At 47.7% G+C, this 24,512-nt stretch overlaps 1 protein-coding gene and 1 pseudogene across 4 annotated transcripts; both read right to left on the reverse strand.

Moving 5' to 3' along the window:
- Nucleotides 1-9,709: 9,709 nt before the first annotated feature.
- On the reverse strand, nucleotides 9,710-18,319 carry LOC124962939 (probable N-acetyltransferase CML1). 4 transcript variants are annotated; one of them, XM_047522198.1, is made up of 2 exons: nucleotides 18,077-18,292; nucleotides 9,710-10,960 (listed from the first exon to the last, which is right to left on the reverse strand). In XM_047522198.1, the coding sequence occupies exon 2, from the start codon at nucleotides 10,889-10,891 to the stop codon at nucleotides 10,208-10,210; it is 684 nt and encodes a 227-aa protein (XP_047378154.1). In that variant the 5' UTR covers nucleotides 10,892-10,960; nucleotides 18,077-18,292; the 3' UTR covers nucleotides 9,710-10,207. The 4 variants fall into 4 exon arrangements, 3 of the variants coding, with proteins under 3 accessions (XP_047378154.1, XP_047378153.1, XP_047378152.1); XM_047522197.1 differs by lacking the exon at nucleotides 18,077-18,292 and adding an exon at nucleotides 11,095-11,146; XM_047522196.1 differs by lacking the exon at nucleotides 18,077-18,292 and adding an exon at nucleotides 11,348-11,490 and having other exon boundaries at nucleotides 9,801-10,960.
- Nucleotides 18,320-20,609: 2,290 nt separating this feature from the next.
- Nucleotides 20,610-21,994, reverse strand: LOC124962936 (elongation factor 1-alpha 1-like; annotated as a pseudogene).
- Between the last annotated feature and the right edge of the window lie 2,518 nt (nucleotides 21,995-24,512).

Here is a 24,512-nt window from a genome sequence, read left to right on the forward strand (position 1 = left end):
GCATTGAATCTGTATAGCACTTTAGGTAGTATAGCCATTTTGACGATATTAATTCTGCCTATCCAGGAACATGGGAGATCTTTCCATCTTCTAAGGTTTTCTTGAATTTCTTTCTTTAGTGTTCTGTAGTTCTCATTGTAGAGGTCTTTCACCTCTTTTGTGAGATTGATTCCCAAGTATTTTATTTTTTTCGATGCTATTGTGAATGGGGTAGTTTTCCTAATTTCTCTTTCTGAAGATTCATCACTTATGTATAAAAATGCATTGGATTTATGAGCATTGATCTTGTAACCTGCTACTTTACTGAATTCACTTATGAGTTCTAAAAGTTTTCTGGTGGAATTTCCAGGTTCCTCTAAATATATAATCATGTCATCAGCGAACAGGGATAGTTTGAGTTCTTCTTTTCCTATTCGTATCCCTTTAATTTCTTTGGTTTGTCTGATTGCTCTGGCTAGAGTCTCAAGGACGATGTTGAATAGAAGCGGTGAAAGAGGGCATCCCTGCCTTGTTCCAGTTTTTAGGGGGAACGCTTTCAGTTTTTCACCATTTAGAATGATATTAGCCATGGGCTTAGCGTAGATTGCCTTTATAATGTTTAGGAATGTTCCCACTACCCCAATTTTTTCTAGTGTTTTGAGCATGAAGGGATGCTGTATTTTATCGAATGCTTTTTCTGCATCTATTGAAATAATCATGTGATTCTTAACTTTAAGTCTGTTGATATGGTGAATGACATTTATTGATTTCCGAATGTTGAACCAACCTTGCATCCCTGGGATAAAACCCACTTGATCGTGGTGCACTATCTTTTTAATATATATTTGTATGCGATTTGCTAAAATTTTGTTGAGAATTTTTGCATCGATGTTCATTAAGGATATTGGTCTGAAATTTTCCTTCCTCGATGTGTCTCTGTCTGGTTTAGGTATCAGGGTGATATTGGCTTCATAGAACGAGTTTGGGAGGGTTCCCTCCTCTTCTATTTCATGGAATAGTTTGAGGAGTATTGGAATGAGCTCTTCTTTAAAGGTTTTGTAGAACTCGGCTGAGAACCCATCTGGTCCTGGACTTTTCTTTGTTGGTAGGCTTTTGATGACCTCTTCTATTTCATTGCTTGAAATTGGTTTATTTAGGTTGTGTATGTCCTCCTCGTTCAGTTTAGGTAATTCATATGTCTCTAGAAATTTGTTGATGTCTTCGAGGTTTTCTGTTTTGTTGGAGTATAGATTTTCGAAATAGCTTCTAATTATGTTTTGTATTTCACTCGTGTCTGTTGTGATGTTTCCTTGTTCGTTCCGAATTTTAGTAATTTGAGTTTTCTCCCTCTTTCTCTTTGTTAGTGTGGCTAAGGGTTTATCAATTTTATTTATTTTTTCAAAGAACCAACTATTTATTTTGTTAATTTTTCCAATTGTTTCTTGCTTGTAGATCTTCTTCTGTGAAGCATCTGTTCATATCCTTAGCCCATTTGTTGATTGGGTTATGTGTATTCTTGATGTAGAGTTTTTTGAGTTCTTTATAGATTCTGGAAATTAGTGCCCTATCTGAAGTATGAGTGGACATATTCTCCCACTCTGTAGGCTCTCTCTTCACATTGCTGATAGTTTCCTTTGCTGAGAGAAAGCTATTTAGTTTGAATCTATCCCAGTTATTGATTCTTGCTTTTATTTCTTGTGCTATGGGAGTCCTGTTAAGGAAGTCTGATCCTAAGCCAACAAGTTGAAGATTTGGACCTACTTTTTCTTCTATAAGATGCAGGGTCTCTGTTCTGATTTCAAGGTCCTTGATCCATTGTGAGTTGATTTTTGTGCAGGGTGAGAGATAGGGATTTAGTTTCATTCTGTTGCATATGGATTTCCAGTTTTCCAGCACCATTTTGAGGCTATCTTTTCTCCATTGCATATTTTTGGCACCTCTGTCTAGTATGAAAAAATTGTATTTATTTGGGTTTGTGTCCGTGTCCTCTATTCTGTACCATTGATCTACCTGTCTATTTTGGTGCCAATACCATGTCGTTTTTGTTACTATTGCTTGGTAGTATAGTTGAAGTTCTGGTATTGCAATACCCCCTGTTTCATTCTTCCCGCTAAGGATTGCTTTAGCTATTCTGGGTTTCCTATTCTTCCAGATGAATTTCATGATTGCTTGCTCTATTTCTGGAAGGTACGTCATTGGGATTTTAATTGGAATTGCATTGAATCTGTATAGCACTTTTGGTAGTATGGCCATTTTGACAATGTTAATTCTGCCTATCCAAGAACATGGGAGATCTTTCCATCTTCTAAGGTCTTCCTCAATTTCTTTCTTCAATGTTTTGTAGTTTTCATTGTAGAGGTCTTTGGTTAGATTGGTTAGATTGATTCCCAAGTATTTTAATTTTTTTGAGGCTATTGCAAATGGAGTTGTTTTCCTCATTTCCCTTTCAGCTGTTTCATCGCTTGCGTATAAAAATGCTTTAGATTTATGCGTGTTGATTTTATAGCCTGCTATTTAGCTGAATTCACTGATGAAGTCTATAAGTTTTCTGGAGGAGGTTTTTGGATCCTCTAAATATAGAATCATGTCATCAGCGAATAGTGACAGCTTAAGTTCTGGATCTGCTTTGTGATGGAGAAGGGAGTCCAAGTCCACTCAATTTTTTAAATCCCAGGTAAAAGACTTGCAGGGGAAGCAGAATCTGGAATGGCTGAGTGATCTGCCTCTTGTGGGAGTCCTGCCACCAACTTCCTATTTGCTTAAAGCCACACTGTCTCTCATCCAGTGCACTTGACCCTCTGTGAGGCCAACTCTGATCCACTGCACATACAGGCTAGCAACCTGGGCACTGTGCCTCTCACTGTGGGGTCTCTCTTCCTGGGCAGCAGTTCAGGTCCTCTGAGTCAGTAACAATTTACTTCACAGCTGGGCTTCTTCCTACCCAAACTTCCCTGGTCCAGGAAAAATTCATCCTTTGCAGTTCCCACACTTGCCTCCCTGGTCCGTCCTTTCCTTCATTCATTCACTCAGCAAAGTTCTTGTACCAGCTGCCAGGTGTCCTTTTCAGTGGCCAGCAGTGCTGACTTTCAGCTGACCGATTTCCAACCATGGTGGTAACTGGTGTTCTGGTGCTTGCTCAGGGCTTTCTTAGGGCTGGAGCCAGCAGACTTCCTGCTGAAATCACCTGAGGATGTACCTCACTAGGACAGTAAAGTGCAAAATAGGATAAAATATCTCTTGTTGAACTCTCTAACCTATCTGGAAGGAATGCTTCCCTTTCACAACTGAGCTCAAAATGTGTTATATGCCCTAACCTCTCAGACCAACAAATTCCCAGGCTTTGTCTTCTTATGGCTTCCTGAGCAGGATGACACTAGAAGGCAGCCTTAGTTTGTAGTATTTCACTCATGTTTACTGAGGGCCAGGGTCCAATGGGGACCTGGGATGGGCAGCGGTATGGCTGACATGGGATCTTACGTTGAAGGAACTTCTTAGGGGTGTTGGGTGTCTGGGAGACATGTGAATGACCTCCTTGCTGTAACAAGAGCTGGGAGGTGGAGGCAGACAGGTGATCTGCTGGAAGAGAAGATAATGGGGCTTCACAAAGAAGAATCTTGGGTCAGCTTCCCTAGCAAGAGAATAGAGCAGCTCAGACAGAGGAAATAAGAGCCTGTCCCTGAGGCAGGATGAAGGCACAGCTTTGGGGAATAATGACCAACATGGCCTCTGAAGTAGGGACTGAGAGAGGAATCTGGGGAAGGTGGCAGGGGCCTGGTCATGAAGGGCTTGCATCCAGGTTCTATAGTGCGAACTGTGTTCCAGGAGCAAGTGTGGCCCTGGAAATGCTTTTCCCTGGAGGTAACATGACCAGAGCATTGGTGTGCATATGCATATCCCTGTTTTGTATGTGCAGACCAGATCAACAGGGTTAGAAGTGGAAGCAGATGCCACCAAAGGCAAGGACAGCACCTGGGTTCAAGACTGGCTCTCAGGTACAGGTGTACAGCTTGCTCACTCTTCTAGAGCACTTGGCCAAGAGGGGCTGGTGTGAAGAAAATCAAGCAAACTATGATTACCAAGGCAGCACTGGCTTGGAACTGAGTCTGGCCAAGGAAAACATTTATTTCTAATACATTCAACAGCATTCTTTGTCCTGCATCCCATGGTCGGGTGGCTTGAAAAGAGAGCCTTCATTGGTATCTGGGCCATCTGGGCCTGCAGAGATTCAAGAGAGACCTGGACTACCTGTAGGTGCATTTTGAGACAGAAATGGCAGGAGGTAGAATGATTTAAATGGGGATGAGCAGGAGGACAGGATGAGAAATGACCACCAGGATTGTGGTGAGGTTGTCTAGGAGGATGCTGGGGAAAGGCCAGATATAGAAAGATCAGGACTAGCCTATAGGTGCACCTCTGCAATGTCCTCAGGGAAACCACATGCTGGGGACCAGGAGCTGTAACCCAGGGCTCCTACTGGAGGCTGCTGAGTTTCCAGATGTTTGACACGTGATAGGACTTCAAGATAAACATTTACCTTCAATTCTGAGTGGGAAGTGCATGGCTATTTATTACATGCTTCTCAGCACATTTTAAACCCTTAAACCCTGATATTTAAACACTTGAATGTTATCAAAAACTGAACTAGGAATCAGAAGAGAGGAGCGGAGAGCTTCAGGGTGCAGGCTGGTGCTTCTACTGAGAGTCTATGATATCAAACAGATGGAAAACCTAGTCAAGGTGAAGAGGCTTATTCAATGTGCCTGTCCTATGTCTCCCCATGTTTATGATGGTTCTGTGTCTTCAGTAAAACTGTATGGCCTAAGTCTTTCAGGGTGACCTGAGGATGCATCAACCTCTTGACTTTTCTGCTACTTTGTGTCAACTTCCTTCCAAGGCTGACCTCATAGCATGCCAGGTCACCTTCAGCTAAGATGAAAGCTATAGGTATCCATGTTCACCACCAGCCGAAAGGTGAAGGCATATGCCCCAGCACTGCCAATCTATTGTTCAGCTTTTCATTACTATAACAGAACACCTGAGACAATTCATTTAGAGCAAAGGTTTATTTTTGTTCAGTTAAGTTCTGCTGGAGGCCTAAAATGGCAGGAATTGATGGTGGAGAACACTTCTCCCTACATGTTGAGAAAGAAAGAGATGAAGAAGAAAGAGGCTGGTGTTCCACAATACCCTCTGAGGGCATAATCCTAGAGACCTGAGGATCTCCCAGTAGGCCTCACCTCTTAAAGATTCCTCCTCCTCACAGTGGAACCACCACAAAGGTCAAAGATATGGGCACCAGATAGAATGGAAGGGCCCCTAGCCCAGAAAGCCAGCACCTCCATGCAGATGCAGGGACACTGTGAGCCCAGGGCCCAAGGGTTCATGTCACTGTGACCACTGCCTATAAATATAGACAAACAAACTGGGTACCCTGAAGGAAGCAGGGGTTGAGGGTGCATCTAGAACGCTATGCATAAATACCCTGTGAAGAAGAAAAGTACCAATATTCTGAATCTATGCCTATTCTGAGCCCCACTCTGCACTATCTCTGGTTGTGCTTATTATGGGATAGGCAGGAAGAAGAGGTGGAGAGTGGTAATGAGTGGTGATGGGGAATGAATAAGGAGGAAACCCAAGAGCAGGTTATGAGTTTAAGACCTGTGAACTCTCCATGAATTTCTCATTGATTTCTGAAATAAGTGAGATAATTTGTGTCACATAGTTCCATTGGTTTCCAGAAGCACAATATTTTCCAAGTTAGTGAACCAAATTGGAACTTGATATCCATAAAGTGGCCCTGACTACATGAAGGCCACAACTCACAGACCAGGAGCTGGTGGCCACTGCCACCTGTGTCCCACACATTGCCACACACTCAGTTGACAGCACTGACTTCACTTTCATAGGCTACTTTCTCTTTCTTGTATATGACCTTGTTTCAGAGATTAAAGGATGACAGCATTGTCCACAGTAAGATATGGAAGTCATTAACATGTAAGAATCATTTTTTTGGCATCAGATTAGAATATAGAGGTTTGGTATTTATCCTTGTAAATATTTTTAGGTGCATGACACACTGGAATTAAGCATAGACACATGCTTTGTAACAAACAGAATGCGGTGTTTGTACTTCTTTCTCTTTTCAGTCCAAACCTAATTCTCGGGACTGCTGGGTGGGAGGTTGCAGCCAAAACCCAAGGGAATGCCTAGGACTGAATTATAGGATCTGGAGCTTCCCAGAGTCCCCCAACTGGCACAAACAGCATGTCGGTTCAAACCTTGGCTGACATTGCTTCCCTGCTACCATTTGGAATTGATGGAGACATGGAGATGAAGACAGGCACAGGTTTTGGGTGGAGGTGGGGCAGTTGTTAGCAGTGTGTGGATTCCCAGGTGCAGTAGGGGTTTGCAAAGGTCCTGCACTTGAACAGAGGGCAGTCTCAGAGAACAATACAGGGGTAGATTCTCCTGTGCCCTCAGCTTCATGGTTGATGCTTTAAGGAAGCTGAGGGCCAGCTCACTTTAAGGCAGAGTCCCTTCTCCTGGTGGTGAAGATGCTGATTTGGCTGAACCAACTTTGTGGGTCCATTTTCTAAGCCACCTCTTCAAATGTGTCTGTGAGTCAAAAGGTCCAAACTCTAAAACTAGATCATTTGAGAAGGTCTTCCAGTTGGAAGACTTCACAATTCAAGTTCATTGTCATTTACTAAGTTATGGGAGGAGTCCCAGAGCCTCCTGGGAAGCTGGCTGGAAGTGGGCATTTGCTTCAGATCATGTCAGCATGAATACATAAGGGGCATGTGTGTGGCCTGGATACAAAAGCTCTTATGATCCAGATCTTGCTTTTAGCAGTGAGTGGCTGCCAATGAGGCCTAGGTAAGGGAACAGGGCAAATGAACGACCCAACCCAGGGAGCTATCTAGTATAACTTTCATTTCACTTTCTCAAAATCTTCTAGAAAGGAACATGCAGAACATTGATACATAATACACAGCATGTTCATAGTGTTGTTGTGTAGTTTCTGCTAAGTATTGAGAAAGGGAAATTTTACGTCCATACAGTTTGTATTTAGCTCCAAAGACCAGGTGGCCTGACCCAGGAGTCTCAGGCCACTGTTCTCTGAACCAGGTTAATGACCAAGGAAAATGATATTGAAAAGGCTGTGTTCTGCATGCTTAGGCAACAAAAAGGGGGTTTGGGAAGTCTGGGGCGTAATTCATTACTAGAGCTTCAGCTTAGTATGAACAAGGCATTGAGTTCAATACCCAGAACCACATAATCAAAAAAACCACACACACACACACACACACACACACACACACACACACACAGAGAGAGAGAGAGAGAGAGAGAGAGAGAGAGAGAGAGAGAGAGAGAGAGAGAGAGATCCTCTAATTTTTTTGTGAGCATTTTCCTTAGAAATGCTCTCAACCCTGCCCCTAATTTGTGAAGCTTGGGTCAAAGGGGCAGCCCCCACTGGTCCTGCTCACAGCAGCCACTCTCTCCCTAAGAAGACCCTTTGACATTGATTCTCTCACTGACCTGTTCAGTGCTCTCTGTGGATTTAGAACCATCTAAACTCTTTTCTTCTACATTTTTAGATGGAATCTACAGAAAATTAACCTAGTTGAGGTATAAAATCTGTGCCATTCGGTTCATTCTCAATGTTGTGCTACCACCATCTTTATCAAGTCCTCAAACATTGCCACCTACCCAGGAGGACACTTATACTCAAGCAGGCATTGTTCACCACTGCCCTTTCTCCCCAACTCCAGTAACACCCCCAGCTCTCTGAGCAACCTCCTTTGGATTTGCACGTTTCATTTCAGATCTCATGGTCAAACTTCTTGCTTATCGTGTAGAGCACCACAGTCTCAGGTTCCTGTTTTCTCCCTGTTTCCTTGACTCAGTAATGCTCCTGTCTGAGAGAGTGGTGACCAGGTCTGGGAGCCTCAGGAGGCACAGGACACTCCTTGTCCTCTCCCACTGGGAACCTGGCTACCATGTGCAGGCAGAAGGAAACTGTCCGGGATGAACACTCAGAAGCTTATGTTAGTTTTGTGGGCATAATAGGATTTGTATCCACCCTTGTTTGTGCAGGCATCCAGGCAACTTGGCAGCTGACGTGGGGACCCTATTGTGAATAGCCACAGATGAAATTTCAGTGGAGGCCAGAATGCAAGCAGGACGAAAGGCTTCCTCCCTGCTGAAAAGTAATTTTCCTACCCAGTCAATACTGTCCCTCCCTTGGAAGCATGGTTGCTGAACAAAGGTATGTGTTGGGAAGAGGTGAAGAGAATGTTCCAGGTCAAGGGAACATCGTGTTCAAAGACCTCCAGCAAAAAGAGATCTTCCTTTTGCAACTGACTAGAGCAGCTGGCTGTGTTTGGCGTGTGAGTGGAAGTGCTGGGGTAGGGGAAAGCCAAGCTGCAGTCCTGGCTCTGAGTTTCCTCACCCCTGAGGGAGCCCTCCACCAGTGATGGGGTTGTACTCAGTACCCAGGAATCCCACCAATTCAGCATGACAATGTTTCCATCCTGGGCCCATCCTTTCTCCTCTGCCCTTCAGGCCTCTTAGCACACACATGGCCTGATACCAAGTACATATTGGTGAGTAAAACCATTTCCCTGAGAGTTATCAAAACACTGGGACCACTGTAAACCTCCCTCAGAATCTTACCCTCTGGGACTGCCCGTTAGGCCCTGTCCTTACTGGGGAGGGAGAGTTGGCAGTAGAGCAGTGAGAGCCTGCAGAACCTGCTCCTCTTGGTCTCACAGGGGCTAACCTGAGGACTCTCACACAGCTCAGGAGGCCACAGACACCTGATGTGAGTGGTGGGTTAGTGGGAGTGGGGAGGGTCAGGGGCCAGGTTTGTAGATTTTTTTATTTCATAATAGCACCTGGGAGACAAGACTAAAGGAGAGGGATGGGCTGAGAGAGGGCACTATGCTTGATCCTCAAGGCCACGGGCAGGAGACAAGTATGGGACAGTGGGAAGTTGAGGCCCATGTTCCTGAACAACTAGTCAGTCCAGTTTGGAACTAGTCCATGAGAGTGGGTAAGGATTTCTGTGTAGGTGAAATGGGCATATGACAAGGCTGGATGCCAGGACTGGACAAACTGTGGTCCAGGGGGAGAGGAGACATGTCAGAGAAGGAGAATATCTCCAATGCTGCCCAAATATCAAAAGTTAAGTGAGGGTACTAGGATTCAGCTCTTCTGGAATTATGCCTCTGGGTTGGAGAGAACAAGTACAAGGTTCCAGGCACCCACGAACATGCCAGAGATACAGTCTAAGCAGCTGGGAGAGGGTGACAGTCCTGCACAATCAGCACTGACCCAGGTCCCAACTCTCCCCCGCCTGGGAGGATCTGTCCTGAGGCACCTATGAAGATATGGGGACTGTGAACCCATATGGGCACAGAGTCTGGTACCAGGTTGGGTGCCAATCTGGGTTAATTTTGGGACACTCACCTCTCCTACTTCCTCCTCCAGGACACACAGGAAGGTTCCACACACAACCTCCCTTCAGTTAGGCTGGCGCCTGAGAATGGGTCCCACCAGCACCATGAGGGTTGCCCCATACCCAGGTCTCCCCATGAAAACATCCCCCTCCATTGACAGTTACCTTCCCACCCCTCTGGGGGGACAGGACACTAGTTTGAGTGTATCGCTGCCCCATTTCTTCTCATAGGGCCGCATCCTACCCGTTTGCTCTGTGACTCTGCAGCTTCTCCACTTCTGAGCCAGCTCCATTTTCCACATAGTCTGGGATGTTTTCACAAGTGACACATGTGTGGTCATGGAGAAGTCTTTGTTCCTTTCTCCTTTTGCATTGGCTGCTCTGAACCCTGCTTGATGAGGTACAGTGTCACTGGCACTACTGTCAATCCAGGATATTTCCATAGGTATCCTGAGGCCTAGGGTCCTGCCCAGCAGAGACCAGGAGAAATGACTGGCCACAGACATATAAGAAACGTATGTGCACATTGTTCTCTTGGCTTCTTATTTATACAACATTGCTGTGGTGCTGGAGTAATGAATTACTGTCACCTAGAAGCACAAAATGGAGTAGAAGCCCCCATATTCACACCTCACCATCAAACATGTTGGACTCAGATGTGCACCAGCAATGAGTTTGCATTCTTTGTTACACCAAAATGCCAGGTTTCCTTGTGCTACAGGACTGTCAATCAGATCCTGACTGATACACAAGACTACTAGTAGCTCATGGGTCTCCTTCCTGTGCAGATGGGAGGTAGTACATTAAACGAATGGTAGAAAGGTTCACTAGTCTAAAGCTCTTGTTAAAGAAGTACTCTCCTGTCTTCTGGAAGCCCATGCGCAGGTAGAGGGTCAGAGCAGCCTGCTGTACTATGCTAGTATCAAGGATAACCTCACTGTACCCCTGAGCCCGTGCAAACTGGAGGACAGTCATAACCAGGGCTTTCCCTAGCCCCTCACCTCGGTGCTCCAAGGCCACAGAGAGATGAAGCAGCTGCAGTTGCTTCCTCCCCAAGGGGGCGTCCTCCACTGGCAGAGCACCCACTATGCCTGCCACCTGTCCCCCAGACTCGGCGACCCAGAAGCAGGAGCCACAGGCCCTCAGGTAGGATTTAGTGATGTCAGCAAGGTCTGTGTGCAAACACGTGACCACATACTTCCTCCAAGGGTATCTGGCCAGGAGCCATAGGAACACAAGGAGAGTGACATTGGATCCAAGAGCCAGGAGCCAGGAGCCAGTGGCCAGGAGTAGGGAGACAGGTACCCCAAGTAAGAGCAAGAGTGTTTGTGGCAACTTCAGTGTGTGATGGAAGGTGGCGGGGATGTGCTCCACCATCCCTTGGGAGAACAAGTCCAGGACCCTTTTTCGGTCACTCTCCTGATATTTGCGGATGGGATGATGAGCCATGGGGAGACTTCCGTGTCTTCAGTTTCCACAAGAGGCAGTTAAACCTTTATGCACGCCTTCCTTGAAGCCCTGGAGGAGAGAGAGGAGGTCACGTGAGTGTCCCCGGCCACCCGGGAACTTAGACAGCTCAAATATGTGTCTTTACCATCACCCAGAAAGAAACAGGCCAGCACCACCGGGAGGAGGTGTAGGAAAAGAAACACCTGATGAAACCCTGGTTCCTCCCATTTCTAGCTGTGTGTCCTTGGGCCTGTCTCTTAACCTCTGAGCCTCTGTTGTCTTCATCTGCAGAAGAGGGTAAAATATCAGCAGCCTTCAACAGTTGTTTTGAAATTTAAAAGAATGACTTATGTAAAGCACTGACATATACAGTCCCCACCCCTCTGTGTGAGTCAACTTTTCATCTTGTGATCAAAATACCTGACAAGAGAGGAGGAAAGATTAATTTTTGCTCACGGTTTTAAAGTTCAGTCCTTTGTCAGCTGGCTGCAGGGCAGAAACGTCAAGGCGGAAGTTTGTGGTGGAGGAAAGCTGATGAATTCAAGGCAGTCGGGAAACTGATAGAGGACCAGCAAGAGAGACAGAGAGAGAGAGAGAAGAGGGACTGGGAGATAATACCCCTTGCAGGGCACGCCCCCAGTGACCTACTTCCTCCATCTAGGACACGCCTCCCAGTAGTCCATTCAACTATCAATGGATTATTCCATTGAAGGGAACTTTTTGAGTGCTTGTGTGGTTGTGGGTGAGGGGCATAGTAAGGTTTGAATCTGGAATGTTCCCCCAAAGTTCATGTATTGAAAGCATAGTCCTCAATGCAGCAAGGTTTGGAGCAGGACTTTTAGGCTCGTGAGGGCTCTGGCCTTATCAATGGACTAAACCATGAAGAGCTGAATGAACTACTGGGAGGTGGGACCTAGTTGTAGGAAGTAGGTCACTGGGGGCGTGCCCTAGAGGGGATTGTCTTTCCTCTAGCCCCTTCCTTTCTCTCCTTTGCTTCCTGGCTGCCTGGAGTTTAGCAGCTTGCCTCTGCCATAACCCATGGCTATCCTGTTTCTGCTTCAGAAACAGATGACCATGAATTGAATCCTCTGAAAATGTGAGCCCAAATAAGTCTTTCGTTCTCTAAGTTGTTTTTCTCAGGTATTTTAGTTGCAGCTGCAAACTATGCACCATCCAACCTCATTACTACAATATCATGGGCTCTCTGAATACATTGGCACAAATAGATGACACACTATGACAATCACAACTCTTATCCCTAGCCCTTTGGGAACCCCCACGCAAGGTCTGTACATTGTACAAATCCTTTTCCCAAAGCAGAAGTTTCAGTGAAACCTCGTTTCCCCAGTGCTAAGGAGTACGCTGCCAAGAAGGCATAGGGCCAAGCACAGAGAACAATGCAGCTTTGAGATCCCTAAAAAGTTGTGGGACTCCATTACCACATTGAGACCCACAATCATTCACTCCTCCAGTCACGAACTACCCCAGGTTGAGAGTGCCCAGGGTCACCTCAGCCTCCACCTCGGGCTGGCATCCAGGAGACACTGTCTAGGGCCTGCCCACCTGTGGAGAGCAGATCTGGGTGGCCACCTCATTGGCTGATTCATGAATGTTTCATAATCATAAATCCCAAGGGTAAGGACTGGGCTGAGACAAAGCAGGGTGCCCAAGTCCATTCACCTTCCTAACTGGGAAATTGGCCTGTGGGGTCAGCAAGATCCAGCACAGTCCTTGGCTCCTCACCTTAGGAAGTCCGGCACCTCAGGTCACAGCATCTCTCACATTCCCGCCCAGTGCTCTCTCAAGTCCACCCCAGTGCTTCCCACACGTCGGGATCTCAGGACTGTGCCACTAACCTTGGGCTTTCATCACAGGCAATAGATGGGGTCCCCCGGCTCAGCAACAAGGTGCTTCACAGCTGGGCCTCTCCGCACCTCAGCTCTACTGGTCCAGGTAAAATTCACTCTTGGCAGTCCCCACACTGGCCTCCTCTGCAGCCTCTCCTTTCCTGCCTTCACTCACTGAGCAATGCTCTTGACCTTGCTGTGGGGCTGCAGGGTCCTTTTCAGCACCGGCAATGCTGACAGCAGCTGACAGGCACCCAACAGTAGACAGCTGCCTTGTGCAAAAGAGGAGGCCTGGGGACGGCGACACCACGGGGCACGAATCTGTGTGGAGAATGTGGCACTGACTAAGGGCCTGGGGTCCTCTGAGGAGCCTGGTGTAGTTGAAATGAGTGAAGCTGGAGGCAGGACATGGATGCCTCACTCGGTACCATAGGGGTTGGGATGGAGTCCGATGCAGAGGTCCCAGGAAGACATGGCCCCAGGGATGAGGCCACCAAACTGCCTCAAAAACTTGGTGCAGCTTATGAAATCTAAGTTGTACAGAAACTGGGAAGAGGTTCATTGACTGGGGAGCCACAAAACAAGCTTCCCTGTCCCTCCCTCCTTAACACAGCCCCTTCCAAGAATCCTTTATGTGGATTTGCAGATTTGTATTCCTCGGGTAGTGCATAGGCTCAGGCTCCCTACTACCAGATTTGCTCTGAGAGCAGACCTGCCTTTTGGTGCAAATATGAATTTTGTAGTCAAACAGACTTGGGTTCAAATACAACTCCACTCTAATATGTGTCTTCTCCTGTCTGACTCCTGTCCCTGATTTGTGAATCTGGGGCCAAAGGGGCAGCGTCCCCTAGTTCTGTGAACAACAGTCACCTCTTAGAAAACTTCAACATCATGGCTCTCTCTAATCTTTAGATGCTCCTTATGGATTCAGAGACATTCAAACACTTTGCTTCTAATTTTTTAGATGATATTGATGTGACATGAAGTGAGCCGACAAAGTGTAAAATCTGTGACATGAGTATATTCACACTGTTGTGCCACCACCACCTACATCAAATCCCAAAACATCCACTTCAGCTGAAGAGGGACCTTGTACTACTGGGGCCATCCCTCCCCATTGACCTCTCTCCCAAATCTAGTAACGCCCCAAACTGTCTGCATAATCACCTTTGGATTTGCACACTTCCTATCAGAAAAATGCCTTGTTTATCTTGTAGAGTACTGCAGTCTGAGGTACTCTACAAGATGCATCTCCCTTTTCTCCTTAGCCCACTCCTTGACCCAGAAATACCCTCCCCAATGCACAAACACAGGTCTTGGGGACATTAAAGGCTTTCTGTTCACCCATGTTTTCAACGGGTATTCAGGGAATGCAGCAACACTTTTGGGAACCCAACTGTGAGGACCAACAGAATAAATCCCAAGGAGGGCACAATGCAGGCAGGTCAAGGGCTTCCTCCATGGTCAGAAGTGAACTTTCCAAAGGAGTCATCCCTCCCCTGAAGGAAGTGGTACTCAGCGCACCAAGGTAGGGATGGTGAGAAAGAGAGACTGTTCCATGGTGTTCATAGGCCTCCAGCAGAATGGAGCTTCCTTACTGATCAAACTAGAGCAGATGACTATGTTTGGGGAGTGAGGACAGGAGTTAGAGCATAAGGCCAAGCTGAAGTTCTTTCTGTGAGTTTCCAGAGGTAGAGGATCTGGTCCCTGCAGGAAGCCTTAACCATTGTTGAGGTGGTGTCTTTGGATGGCCATCCCCAGTGCCCAGAACTCCCCCTCACTTTACCATGACAGCCTTTCCATTCTGGGCCCTTCCTTGACCTCCTTGTCCTCCTGTCCTCTGACCATGTACATCTGGGAGGAGTAAAACTCATTCCCTGCTATTGAATGAACTCTCAAAGCACAGGCACCACTGTGGACTTTCTTCATGTCTGTGCCAGCTCTGTGCCCACTGGGAATTGTCCTGGAGGCACTGTTCTTGCTGGGCAAGGAGAGTTGCTGGCAGCAGAGAAAGGGAGGGCCCACATGGCCTCCTCCTCTCCAACTCACAGGGACCGTCCTGAGGGCCCAACATTAAGAAGCTACATCACAGGTCAGGGGACAAAAGACACGTGATGTGAATAGCAGGGGAGGCCAACACCTGTGGATAGTTGAGGATTTGAGAAGCACGAAGGAGGCAGACCTGAAGGTGGGGGTGTGCTATCACAGAGTGTTGCAGCTGGCCATCAAGGCCAGCAGCGCTTAGAGTTGCATCGAGGGGGCAGATTTCAGACTGGGGTTCTGGATAACCACTTATTTATGTTTGGTATGATCCCATTGCATGGCAAAGATCTCCGCCTACATGAAATAGGCCTGTGACATGGGCCTGTTGGCAGGATGGGGCAGGATATGACCTGCCTGTCTCAGTGGAAATGGGCTGTGAGCAGAAGACACTACCACGGAGGGAAATGACCTCCAAACTGCTCCAGGGTCACAAGACCTGACGAAGGGGTACCTGGACTCCCTGGAGCAGCAGGAGCTCAGCCTCTGGGTCGAGGGAAACCTGTGAGAGCTTCAGAGGGACAACCCTGCTAACATCAGCACCGAACCACCACCCAACTCACCCTTGTGTCAGAAGCTTCTAGGATGACAAAATCAGGCCTGAGGCACCTGTGGAGTTCTAAACTCCCTCAGCATTTGGAGAGAGAGTCTGGTTCTGACTGATTCCCAAGCATAGCAGATCTGGTCTACTTGCCAATCCCATGTGGTCTTCTAGACAAACAGGAAGGGTCATGACTGACCTCCCCTCAGTTGTGTAGGCCCTTGGGACTGGGTTCGGCCAGCGCCTTGAGGGTTGTCCCATATCCAGGTCTTCCCATGAAAACCTGCCTCCCTCCATTCTCACCCAACTTCTTCCCACGAGCCAGGGACCAGGAAGGAGTGGAGGTAGAGCAAGTCCCTGTCCCAATTCTCCCCACACGGTAGGGGGCTTCATGCCACCCCTGTGCTCTGTGGCTCTGCAGCTCCTCTATTACAGAGCCAACTCCATTTCTCCCTCCTAGCCTGGAAGTTTCCACAGGTGACACTTTCAGGAACTCAGAAAAGCTATTTCTCCATTCTGCTATAGGCTTTGCTCTTCTGCAGTGACCTTGAACCCTGCTTAAGGCGGAAATGGATGCAGCCCAGTATCCTTGGCACTTCATTCAACCCAGGACATTAGAAAAGGCCACCTGAGGCCCATGTGCTGCCCAGCCAAGCCTAGCAGAACCTGCTTTCCCACAGGCACTAAAGCATAATGTATGTGTATTATTGTTTTCTGTTGGTTTTATGCAACATTGTTTTGTGAATAGATAACTCAAAAGGGGACAATCCAAAAAGACTGAAGCAGAGACCCTGGTGCTCACACACACTATCCAACACATTGGACTCAATTGTGCAAGAGCACTGGGCTTTTATTGTTTATACCACCTAAATGTCAGGGTTTGCTTGTTACTAGAGTAGAGATGATCAGATCCTGACTGATACACAAGAAAATAGGTCCTAGTCCCTCTTCTGGAACAGATGGGAGATGATACCTTAAATGAAAGTTAGTAATGGCTGATAAATTCCAACCCGTCCAAAGGAAGACTGACCTGTCTTCAGGAAGCCCATATTCTGATAGATGACCACAGCACTATATCATACCATGGTAGTCTAAAGAACAACTTCATCGTAGCTCTGGGCTTGGGCAAAGTGGAAGAGAGTCCTGATAGGACTTTTGCGATCCTATACCTCAGTGTTCCATGACCACTGAGAGGTGAAGCAGCTGCAGTTACTTCCTGCCACCAGGAGAGCACTCACTGTGCCCATACCTGCCCCTTAGACTCAGCCACCCAGTAGCAGAGCCACACACACTCATGTGGGATTTGGTGATGTCAGCCAGGTCTGTGTGCAAACACAGGGCCACATGAGACTTCCAGGAGTATATAGAAAGGTGCCCCCGCAAAATGAGGAGGACAACAGTAGACAAGATGGCAGGAGCCAGGAGCCAGTGACCAGGAGTTGGGTGAGGGGCACCCCAAGTAAGAGCAGGAAGGTTTGGGGCAGCATCAGTATGTAGCAGAACATGGGAGGGATGTGCTCAGTCTTCCCACTGGAGAAGAGGGCCAGGACACTTTTGTTGTCACTCTCCTGGTACTTGCAGATGTGATCAGGAGCCATGGGGAGACTTGTGTGTGTGCAGACTCAAGGTCCAGCAGAGGCAGCTAGGCCTGCCTGATGACCTTCCAGGCAACCCTGGAAAAGGGACAGAAGCCATGTGAATGTCCCTCTGTCACCAGGCCTCCAGAAACCACAGAGACCCTGCTGAATGGTGTGCCTCACAACACCTGATCTGAACCGTGGATTCTCCCTCTCTAGCTGTGGGGAATTGGGTATGTCGCTAAAGCTCTCTGAGCCTGTGTGTCTTCATCAGCAGAACAGGGAAAAATAATAGCTGCCTCCTAGATTTATTCTGAAGATTTCATAGATAACTCCCATAAAGCTGTGATGAATGCAGTCCCTTCCCCCTCATTAACCCATTGTGGGCTCTCTAAACTCTTGGTACATGAGGATGGTTCCCTGTGGCAGTCAAACCACATTTTCCCAGCCCTTTGGATTCTATCCAGGATTCACACTGGAGGAATCCTGTGTTCCTAAGCACAAGGTTCAGCAAAGCCTGCCTGATGAGAGGTTTGACTGCTGAGAGGCAAAGGACTAAGCACTCATATCATCCTGGCCTTGAGACTTCTACCAAGTATGGGACTCTAGGCCTGCTTAGACCCCTGACCTTGCACCCATTTTCTTTCGCATACTACCACAGAGACACGGGGGTCCAGGTTGGCCTCAGGCCTCAGCCTAGGACTGGCATCCAGGAGAGACTGTCTAGCACCCTCCCTACTTCTGGGGAGAGACCTGGTTGCCCACGTCACCTGGCTTCTGGATACTTGTTAATCATAAACTCCAGGGTGTTGGATCTGGCTTGTGATGGAGAAGGGAGTCCAAGTTCCACACACCTTTGTTAGCCCTAGGTAAAAGATCTGCCAGGAAAGAAGGATCTGGAATGGCTGAGTGATCTGCCTCTTGTGGGAGTCCTGCCACCCACTTCCTATTTGCTTAAAGCCACACTGCATCTCATCCAGCAAACTTGACCCACTCTGAGGCTAATTCTGATCCTTGCTCATATCTGCTAATATCCAGGATTCTGTGCCTCTCACCCTGGGGTCTCCCATAGCAGTCAGGGTCCTCTGGCTCAGCAACAAGGTGCTTCACAGCTGGATTTCTCCCCACCCAAGCTTTCCTAGTCCAGGTAAAATCCATCCTTGGCAGTTCCCACGCTCACCTCCTCGGTCCCTCCTCTTCTTCCTTCTTTCATTCCACAAAGCTCCTGCTGCAGCTGCTGGTCTTCAGGTGTCCCTGCAGAGCGGCCAGCAGTTCAGGTGACATTCAGCTGACAGGCCACTGACCATGGGCAAATACTCTGGTGGTGGCTCAGGGCTGGAGTCAGCAGACTTCCTGCATATTTTAGCCGAGGATGTACCTCACTAAGACATGCAAGTGCAAATCAGAAGAACAAAATTCTTTCTCTGTGCAACTTTCTCTCCTCTCTGGAAGGGAAATATCCAAACTGAGCTCAAACTGTGCCATGCGCCCTATCCTTGCAGACCACTCCCATCCCTGACTTTCTCCTCTCATGGCTGCCTGAGCAGGATGACACCAGAAACCAGCATTGGTTAGTGGTATTTCACTCATGTTTATTGTGGGCCAGGGGCCAATGGGGACCTGAGATGAGCAGAGACGTGGCCATTGAGGGCACTTACATTGAAGGAGCACCTCAAGAGCATGGGTGTCTGGGGGACAGGTGAATGTCCTCACAGCTGTGACAAGGACTGGGAAGTGGAGACAGATGTGTGGTCCAGTGGGAGAGAGGAAAATGCAGCTTCTCGAGGAAGAATCTTGGGTCATGACCCAAAGTGAGTGGGCCTCCACAGGCCAAGATCGGAGCCTCTCAAACTGAGGGTCCAGAGGCCTGCAGTCCTGAGGCAAAACAAATGCACCTGTTTTAGAGAAACATGGAGACATGCCTGCCCAGGGAGAGAGTGGCTGAGGGCAACAGGGGCCTGGGCATGCAGGCCACAACCAGGTTATATAGCACGGACTCTACTGCAGGAGGACTGAGCCATACGTATGCTTTAGCTGGGAGCAAAAAGATCAGTCCGCATGCACCTTGTGTGTGTTATGGTGTGTGCTTCTCTTGGGTTGTATGTGGAAAATATATCCAGGGAGGTAGAAGTGGTAGCACATTTCCCCAAGAATCAAGTGCAGCCTCTGAGGTGGAAAGAAGCCCCAGGTACAGGTGTGCATGTTGCTCAGAAAATCACATAGCCTTTGATTGTGACTAGTGTGAACTCAGTCCAGCATGCAGGTGAGTGCTTCTAGTGAGATTCTGTGATAGCAACCAGTCAGAAACCTAAGTCAAGGTGAAAGGCAACAGGTTTCTGCACTGTCCATGTTCCCGGTCTCCCCACAATCATGGTCATTTCCAGTTCAGAGCTTAAACTGTGACAAGAGCAGCCTCAGTAAGATGTGGGAGTCATTAACCTGTGAGAATCATTTCCTTTGTTCATCAGTATAGAATTTAGAGGGCATTGCCATTGGTAGCATTTTAATTGCCCAATTCAGAGACATTGAGCACATTCACATGCTGTGCAAGGAGAACGGATTGCAGTGTTTGTCCTTCTTTCCTCCTTTCTGTCCAAACCTGAGTCTCAGAGCTCCTGGTGGGAGGTTACAACCCAAATCCAAGGGAAACCCAGGACCGAATTACAGGATTGGGAGCTCCCTAGGGCCCCCAAAGTGGCACAAGCAGCATGTCTGCTCAGACTTTGGCTGACCTTGCTTCCCTGCTGCCATAAGGAGACAAATCCTTTCTCAGCTAGTTGATGGAGACATGGAGATGAAGACAGGCAGAGGTTTGGGGTGGAGTTGGGGCAGCCATTAGCAGTGTGGGGGTTCCCCTGTGCAGTAGGGGTTTGCAAAGGTCCTGCACTTGAACAGAGGGCAGCCTCAGAGAACAATACAGGGGCAGATTGTCCTGTGTCCTCAGCTTCATGGTTGATGCTTTAAGGAAGTCGAGGGCCAGCTCACTGCAAGGCAGAGTCCCTTCTTCTGGTGAAGATGCTGATTTTGCTGATCCAGCTTTGTGGGTCCATTTTCTAAGTTCCTTCCGTGAATGTGTCTGTGAGTCAAAGGTCCAAACTCTGAAACTAGAAGTTTTGTGAAATGTCTTCCAGTTGGAAGACTTCATGATTCAAGTTCATTGTCATTACTAAGTTATTGGAGGAGTCCCAGAGCCTCCTGGGAAGCTGGCTGGAAGTGGGCATTTGCTTCAGATCATGTCAGCATGAATACATAAGGGGCGAGTGTGTGGCCTGGATACAAAAGTTCTTATGATCCAGAACTTGCCTGTGGCAGATACTGGCTGCCAATGAGGCCTGTGTAAGTAAGTAGGGCAAATGAACGACCCAGCCTCAGGGGCTGTCAAATATAATATTCACTCCCTCAGAATCTTTAAAAAAATTTTTTTTTTCTTATTAAACATTTGTTTTAATGGGTCTCAAAATTCTGTGACAGGTTTTTGGTCAAGTTTTTTCCATTAAAAAGTAATGGTTTTAAAATCTAATAACTTAAAACTACCACACACACACACACACACACACGGTCCACAAAACATTCTCCTTTACTCCTGAATATTTTACAATGTATTGTTATCATTAACCAGTCTTTTACTATTAAACTTAAATGGCCAATCGAGACAAACAGTTCTGAGACCGTTCTTCCACCACTGATTAAGTCTGGGATGTTAGGGGTAATATTCATTTAGCCTTCTGAGCTTTCTGGGCAGACTTGGTGACCTTGCAGCTCCAGCAGCCTTCTTGCCCACTGCTTTAATGACACCCACAGCAACTGTCTGCCTCATATCATGAACAGCAAAGTGACCCAGAGGAGGAGAGTCAGAGAAGCTCTCAGCACACATGGGCTTTCCTGGAACCATATCAACAATGGCAGCATCACCAGATTTCAAGAATTTAGGACCATCTTCCAGCTTCTTACCAGAACGGTGATCAATCTTTTCTTTCAGCTCAGCAAACTTGCAAGCAATGTGAGCTGTGTGACAATCCAGTACAGGGGCATAGCCAGCACTGATTTCACCTGGATGGTTCAGGATAATCACCCGAGTAGTGAAACCAGCTGCTTCCATTGGAGGGTCATTTTTGCTGTCACCAGCAACATTGCCACGATGAACATCTTTGACAGACACGTTCTTGACATTGAGCCCCCATTATCTCCAGGAAGAGCTTCACTCAGAGCTTCATGGTGCATTTCAACAGACTTTACTTCAGTTGTGACATTAACTGGAGCAAAGGTGACCACCATGCCAGGCTTGAGAACTCCAGTCTCCACTCGGCTCACAGGGACAGTACCAATACCACCAATTTTGTAGACATCCTGGAGGGGCAGACGCAAAGGCTTGTCAGTTGGATGAGTTGGTGCAGGATGCAATCTAAAGCTTCAAGCAGTGTGGTTCCACTGGCACTGCCATCTTTACGGGTGACTGTCCATCCCTTGAACCAAGGCATATTAGCACTTGGCTCCAACATGTTGTGACCATTCCAACCAGAAGTTGGCACAAATGCTACTGTGTCAGGGTTGTAGCCAGTTTTCTTAATGTAGGTACTGACTTCCTTAACAATTTCCTCGTATCTCTTCTGACTGTAGGGTGGCTCAGAGGAATCCATTTTGTTAACACCAACAATTAGTTGTTTCATACCCAGGGTGTAAGCCAGAAGGGCATGCTCATGGGTCTGCCCATTCTTGGAGATACGAGCTTCAAATTCACCAGCACCAGCAGCAACAATCAGGACAGCACAGTCACCTGAGATGTGCCTGTAATCATGTTTTTGATAAAGTCTATATGTCCTGGGGCATCAGTGATAGTCACATAATACTTGCTGGTCTCAAATTTCCACAGGGAGATGTCAATGGTGATACCACGCTCACACTCAGCTTTCAGTTTATCCAAGACCCAGGCATACTTGAATGAGCCCTTTCCCATCTCAGCGGCTTCCTTCTCAAATTTTTCAATGGTTCTTTTGTTGATCCCACCACATTTGTAGATCAGATGACCAATAGTGGTAAACTTGCATGAATCTATGCATCCAATGACAATGATATTGATATGAGTCTTTTCCTTTCCCATTTTGGCTTTGATTTAGCGGTGGTTTTCACAACACCTGTGTTCTGCGGCAAACCCATTGAGAAAAAGCTTAAAAATCTTTTCATTAGTGCATTATAATTCCATAAATCAGCTGGGTTCATTTTTACATAATCATACATGCATGGAATGTAGTTGCTCCATTTCAGTCCCCAGTGTTTCCTCTTTGCCTCCCTTCCTTCCTCCCGCCTAGGTTAGAGTCCTTTAGAAAGGAACACACAGACCCACCATACACAGCGCTCAGCTAGTGGATTCTGTTGTCATTGGTGCCAGGAGGTGCTATGAAAGAGTGACATCTTCCCCTTGTCATCTTTGGTTCCATGGTACCAGGTTTTGGACCCAGGAGTCTTGGTCCTCTGCTCTCAGAGCCAGAGTAAAAGCCAAGGAAAATGCAAACAAGGATTCTCCTAACTGGTTTTTTAAAAAAAAGAAAAGAAAAGGAGGCTGGAAGGAGCTCAGTACTAGAGCTCCAGCTTAGTATCCCTGAGAGCATGTGTTCAAGCCTCAACACCCAAGAAACACACACACCCCTCCATTCTCTCCCTTTTCTTAGAGCATTGTCTTTAGAAAATGTCATTGTAAAACTTCCTCTGTCCCTCTAAGACCTGTGCAAACCTTAATAGCTAATAAGCCTTTTGCCAGCTTTAACCACAGGACTTCCTCTCAGGGATCTGGGTGCCTGCTTCAAAGTGGGACTATCAGAGGAGACAGGGCCCTGCCTCCTGGTCTCTGGAGGAGGGAGAAGCCTAACATGGCTCTAAGAGGCAAATCATGAAGATTGGAATCCCTTTTTCTTTGTCTAAAGTCACTTGGTGAACAGATGAGCAGGTGCCCTAGATGAGTGCAGATGAATGCTGAGTGACCAGTGGGGCTGGGGAGTCCTCTACTGGAGGGCTGGTCAGTGTTTGTGAGGTCATAGTGGAGTGGTGTGGGCTCGTTGTGCTACAGGACCACTGCTCTTTCTCTCTCGCGACCTACTAGGTCTTCCTTGTAATGAGCGCCACACGAGGTCTAATGCTTCTCCAGTGATGACAGTGTTTTCTCTCTCTCCTGCCCCTGCAGAGAGGCTCTCTGTGCTGGGAGGAGATTTCACTGTCATTCCATTTCTCTGCAGCCAGAGGACTTGCTCTGGGGGCTCCCATAGCCAGGAACATTCTGTTCCTCTGGCATCCAGTTCAGCCACAGCAGAAGCTCTTAGAGGCTTCCTGGCACTCCACAATATTTGGGAAGAGCAATTCAGAGCACTTTCATTGCTTTCTTCTTTTTCTTTTCCTGAGGTGCCTTGTGCATGCCAGGCAAAGAGCGCTTTCATTTCTGACTCTCCTGGGCAATGTGCCAGGTACCCTTTGCTCATGACCAGCTGGCTCCCTTCTGCACCACAAGGGACCATAACAGGTGTGGAGAGGCTACTCAGGGGTGCTTTCCAGAAGGGGGTCCTGGATGTTTGGGGTCCCAAGAGAGTGGGCTTGGGGACTGCAACTCCAGTGGGTTGTGTTCCCTTGCAGAGTTGTGGGACTTTGGGCTTGGGGTCTTCCCCTGGTGGGGTCTAAACTGAACAGAGCCAGAGAGAAAACATGAAGTCCTCCTTTAGGTACCAGAAGGGCTAGGGATGTCATGGGTTGCGAAGGCCCTATGAAGCAATGGTTGCATCAGGGTAAATGCCATTGAACTACTTCAGGTACTTGTGGTTGATGCTTGGGGTTATGTTTTTCACTTCTCCTTGCACTCAGGCTCTTCACCCAGCCAAACCCTGCTTAGGAACAAGACAGAACACTGGCCAGGCCAAGAACCAATAGCAGCAGGGTCAAGCCATTGCTGAGTAATGCCAGAAAATGTGCACTGGTCAGGCCTCACTACTCAGACCAGCTGGCCTATCTGTGCCTGCCTCTGATCCCCAGATGCACCCTTGCAAAATCCAGCTGGGCAGGCATCCCCAAGGACCCACTCAGTCCTCTGAAGAAAGAGGGCCCTGAGTTGTGCCAATGCTCTTGTGCATGTAACTACTCATAGGTGGAGCCATCAGTGGGCTCCTGGAGAGGAGCTGGCCCTGGGTCTGGGCTCTCGGGCTGGGCTGACCTGCCCTTGAGCTCCAGACATCCCTCCCCTGACGTCCATTCCTAAGCCCCCTGCCAGCCCCTGAGCTCCTCTGCCCGTTTAACCACAGCATATCTCCTCCACCCCTCCGTGTCCACCCAGACAGCATTGGGGAACACCCTGCCTGGGGCAGTTTCCCTTTTAGCCAGCCCTGGGCTGCACAACTCTTTCTGTGGCTGCACATCAGGGTCAAGGCTTTTGGGCACACGGAATTGTGGCCCTGCTATGGAGGGAGACCAGACCTCCTCATCAGTTGCTCATCCTGAGGCTCACCTTTGCCCTAGATCTTCTTGCCAGAGTCTTTAGATAATCTACTGAGGTAGTGGGTCACCTGCCTGCTGACACTCACAAGCGGGCATTGGTTGTGTGCCAGGCCCCTTTTCATCAACTCATACTCAAACCACCCTAC

Source organism: Sciurus carolinensis, chromosome 13 (genome assembly GCF_902686445.1).
Source record: "Sciurus carolinensis chromosome 13, mSciCar1.2, whole genome shotgun sequence".
Taxonomy (NCBI): domain Eukaryota; kingdom Metazoa; phylum Chordata; class Mammalia; order Rodentia; family Sciuridae; genus Sciurus; species Sciurus carolinensis.

What these genes read in the sequence shown, in the direction of transcription:
- LOC124962939 (XM_047522198.1), bottom strand. Translation starts at nt 10,891, where the DNA reads ATGGCTCATCATCCCATCCGCAAATATCAGGAGAGTGACCGAAAAAGG.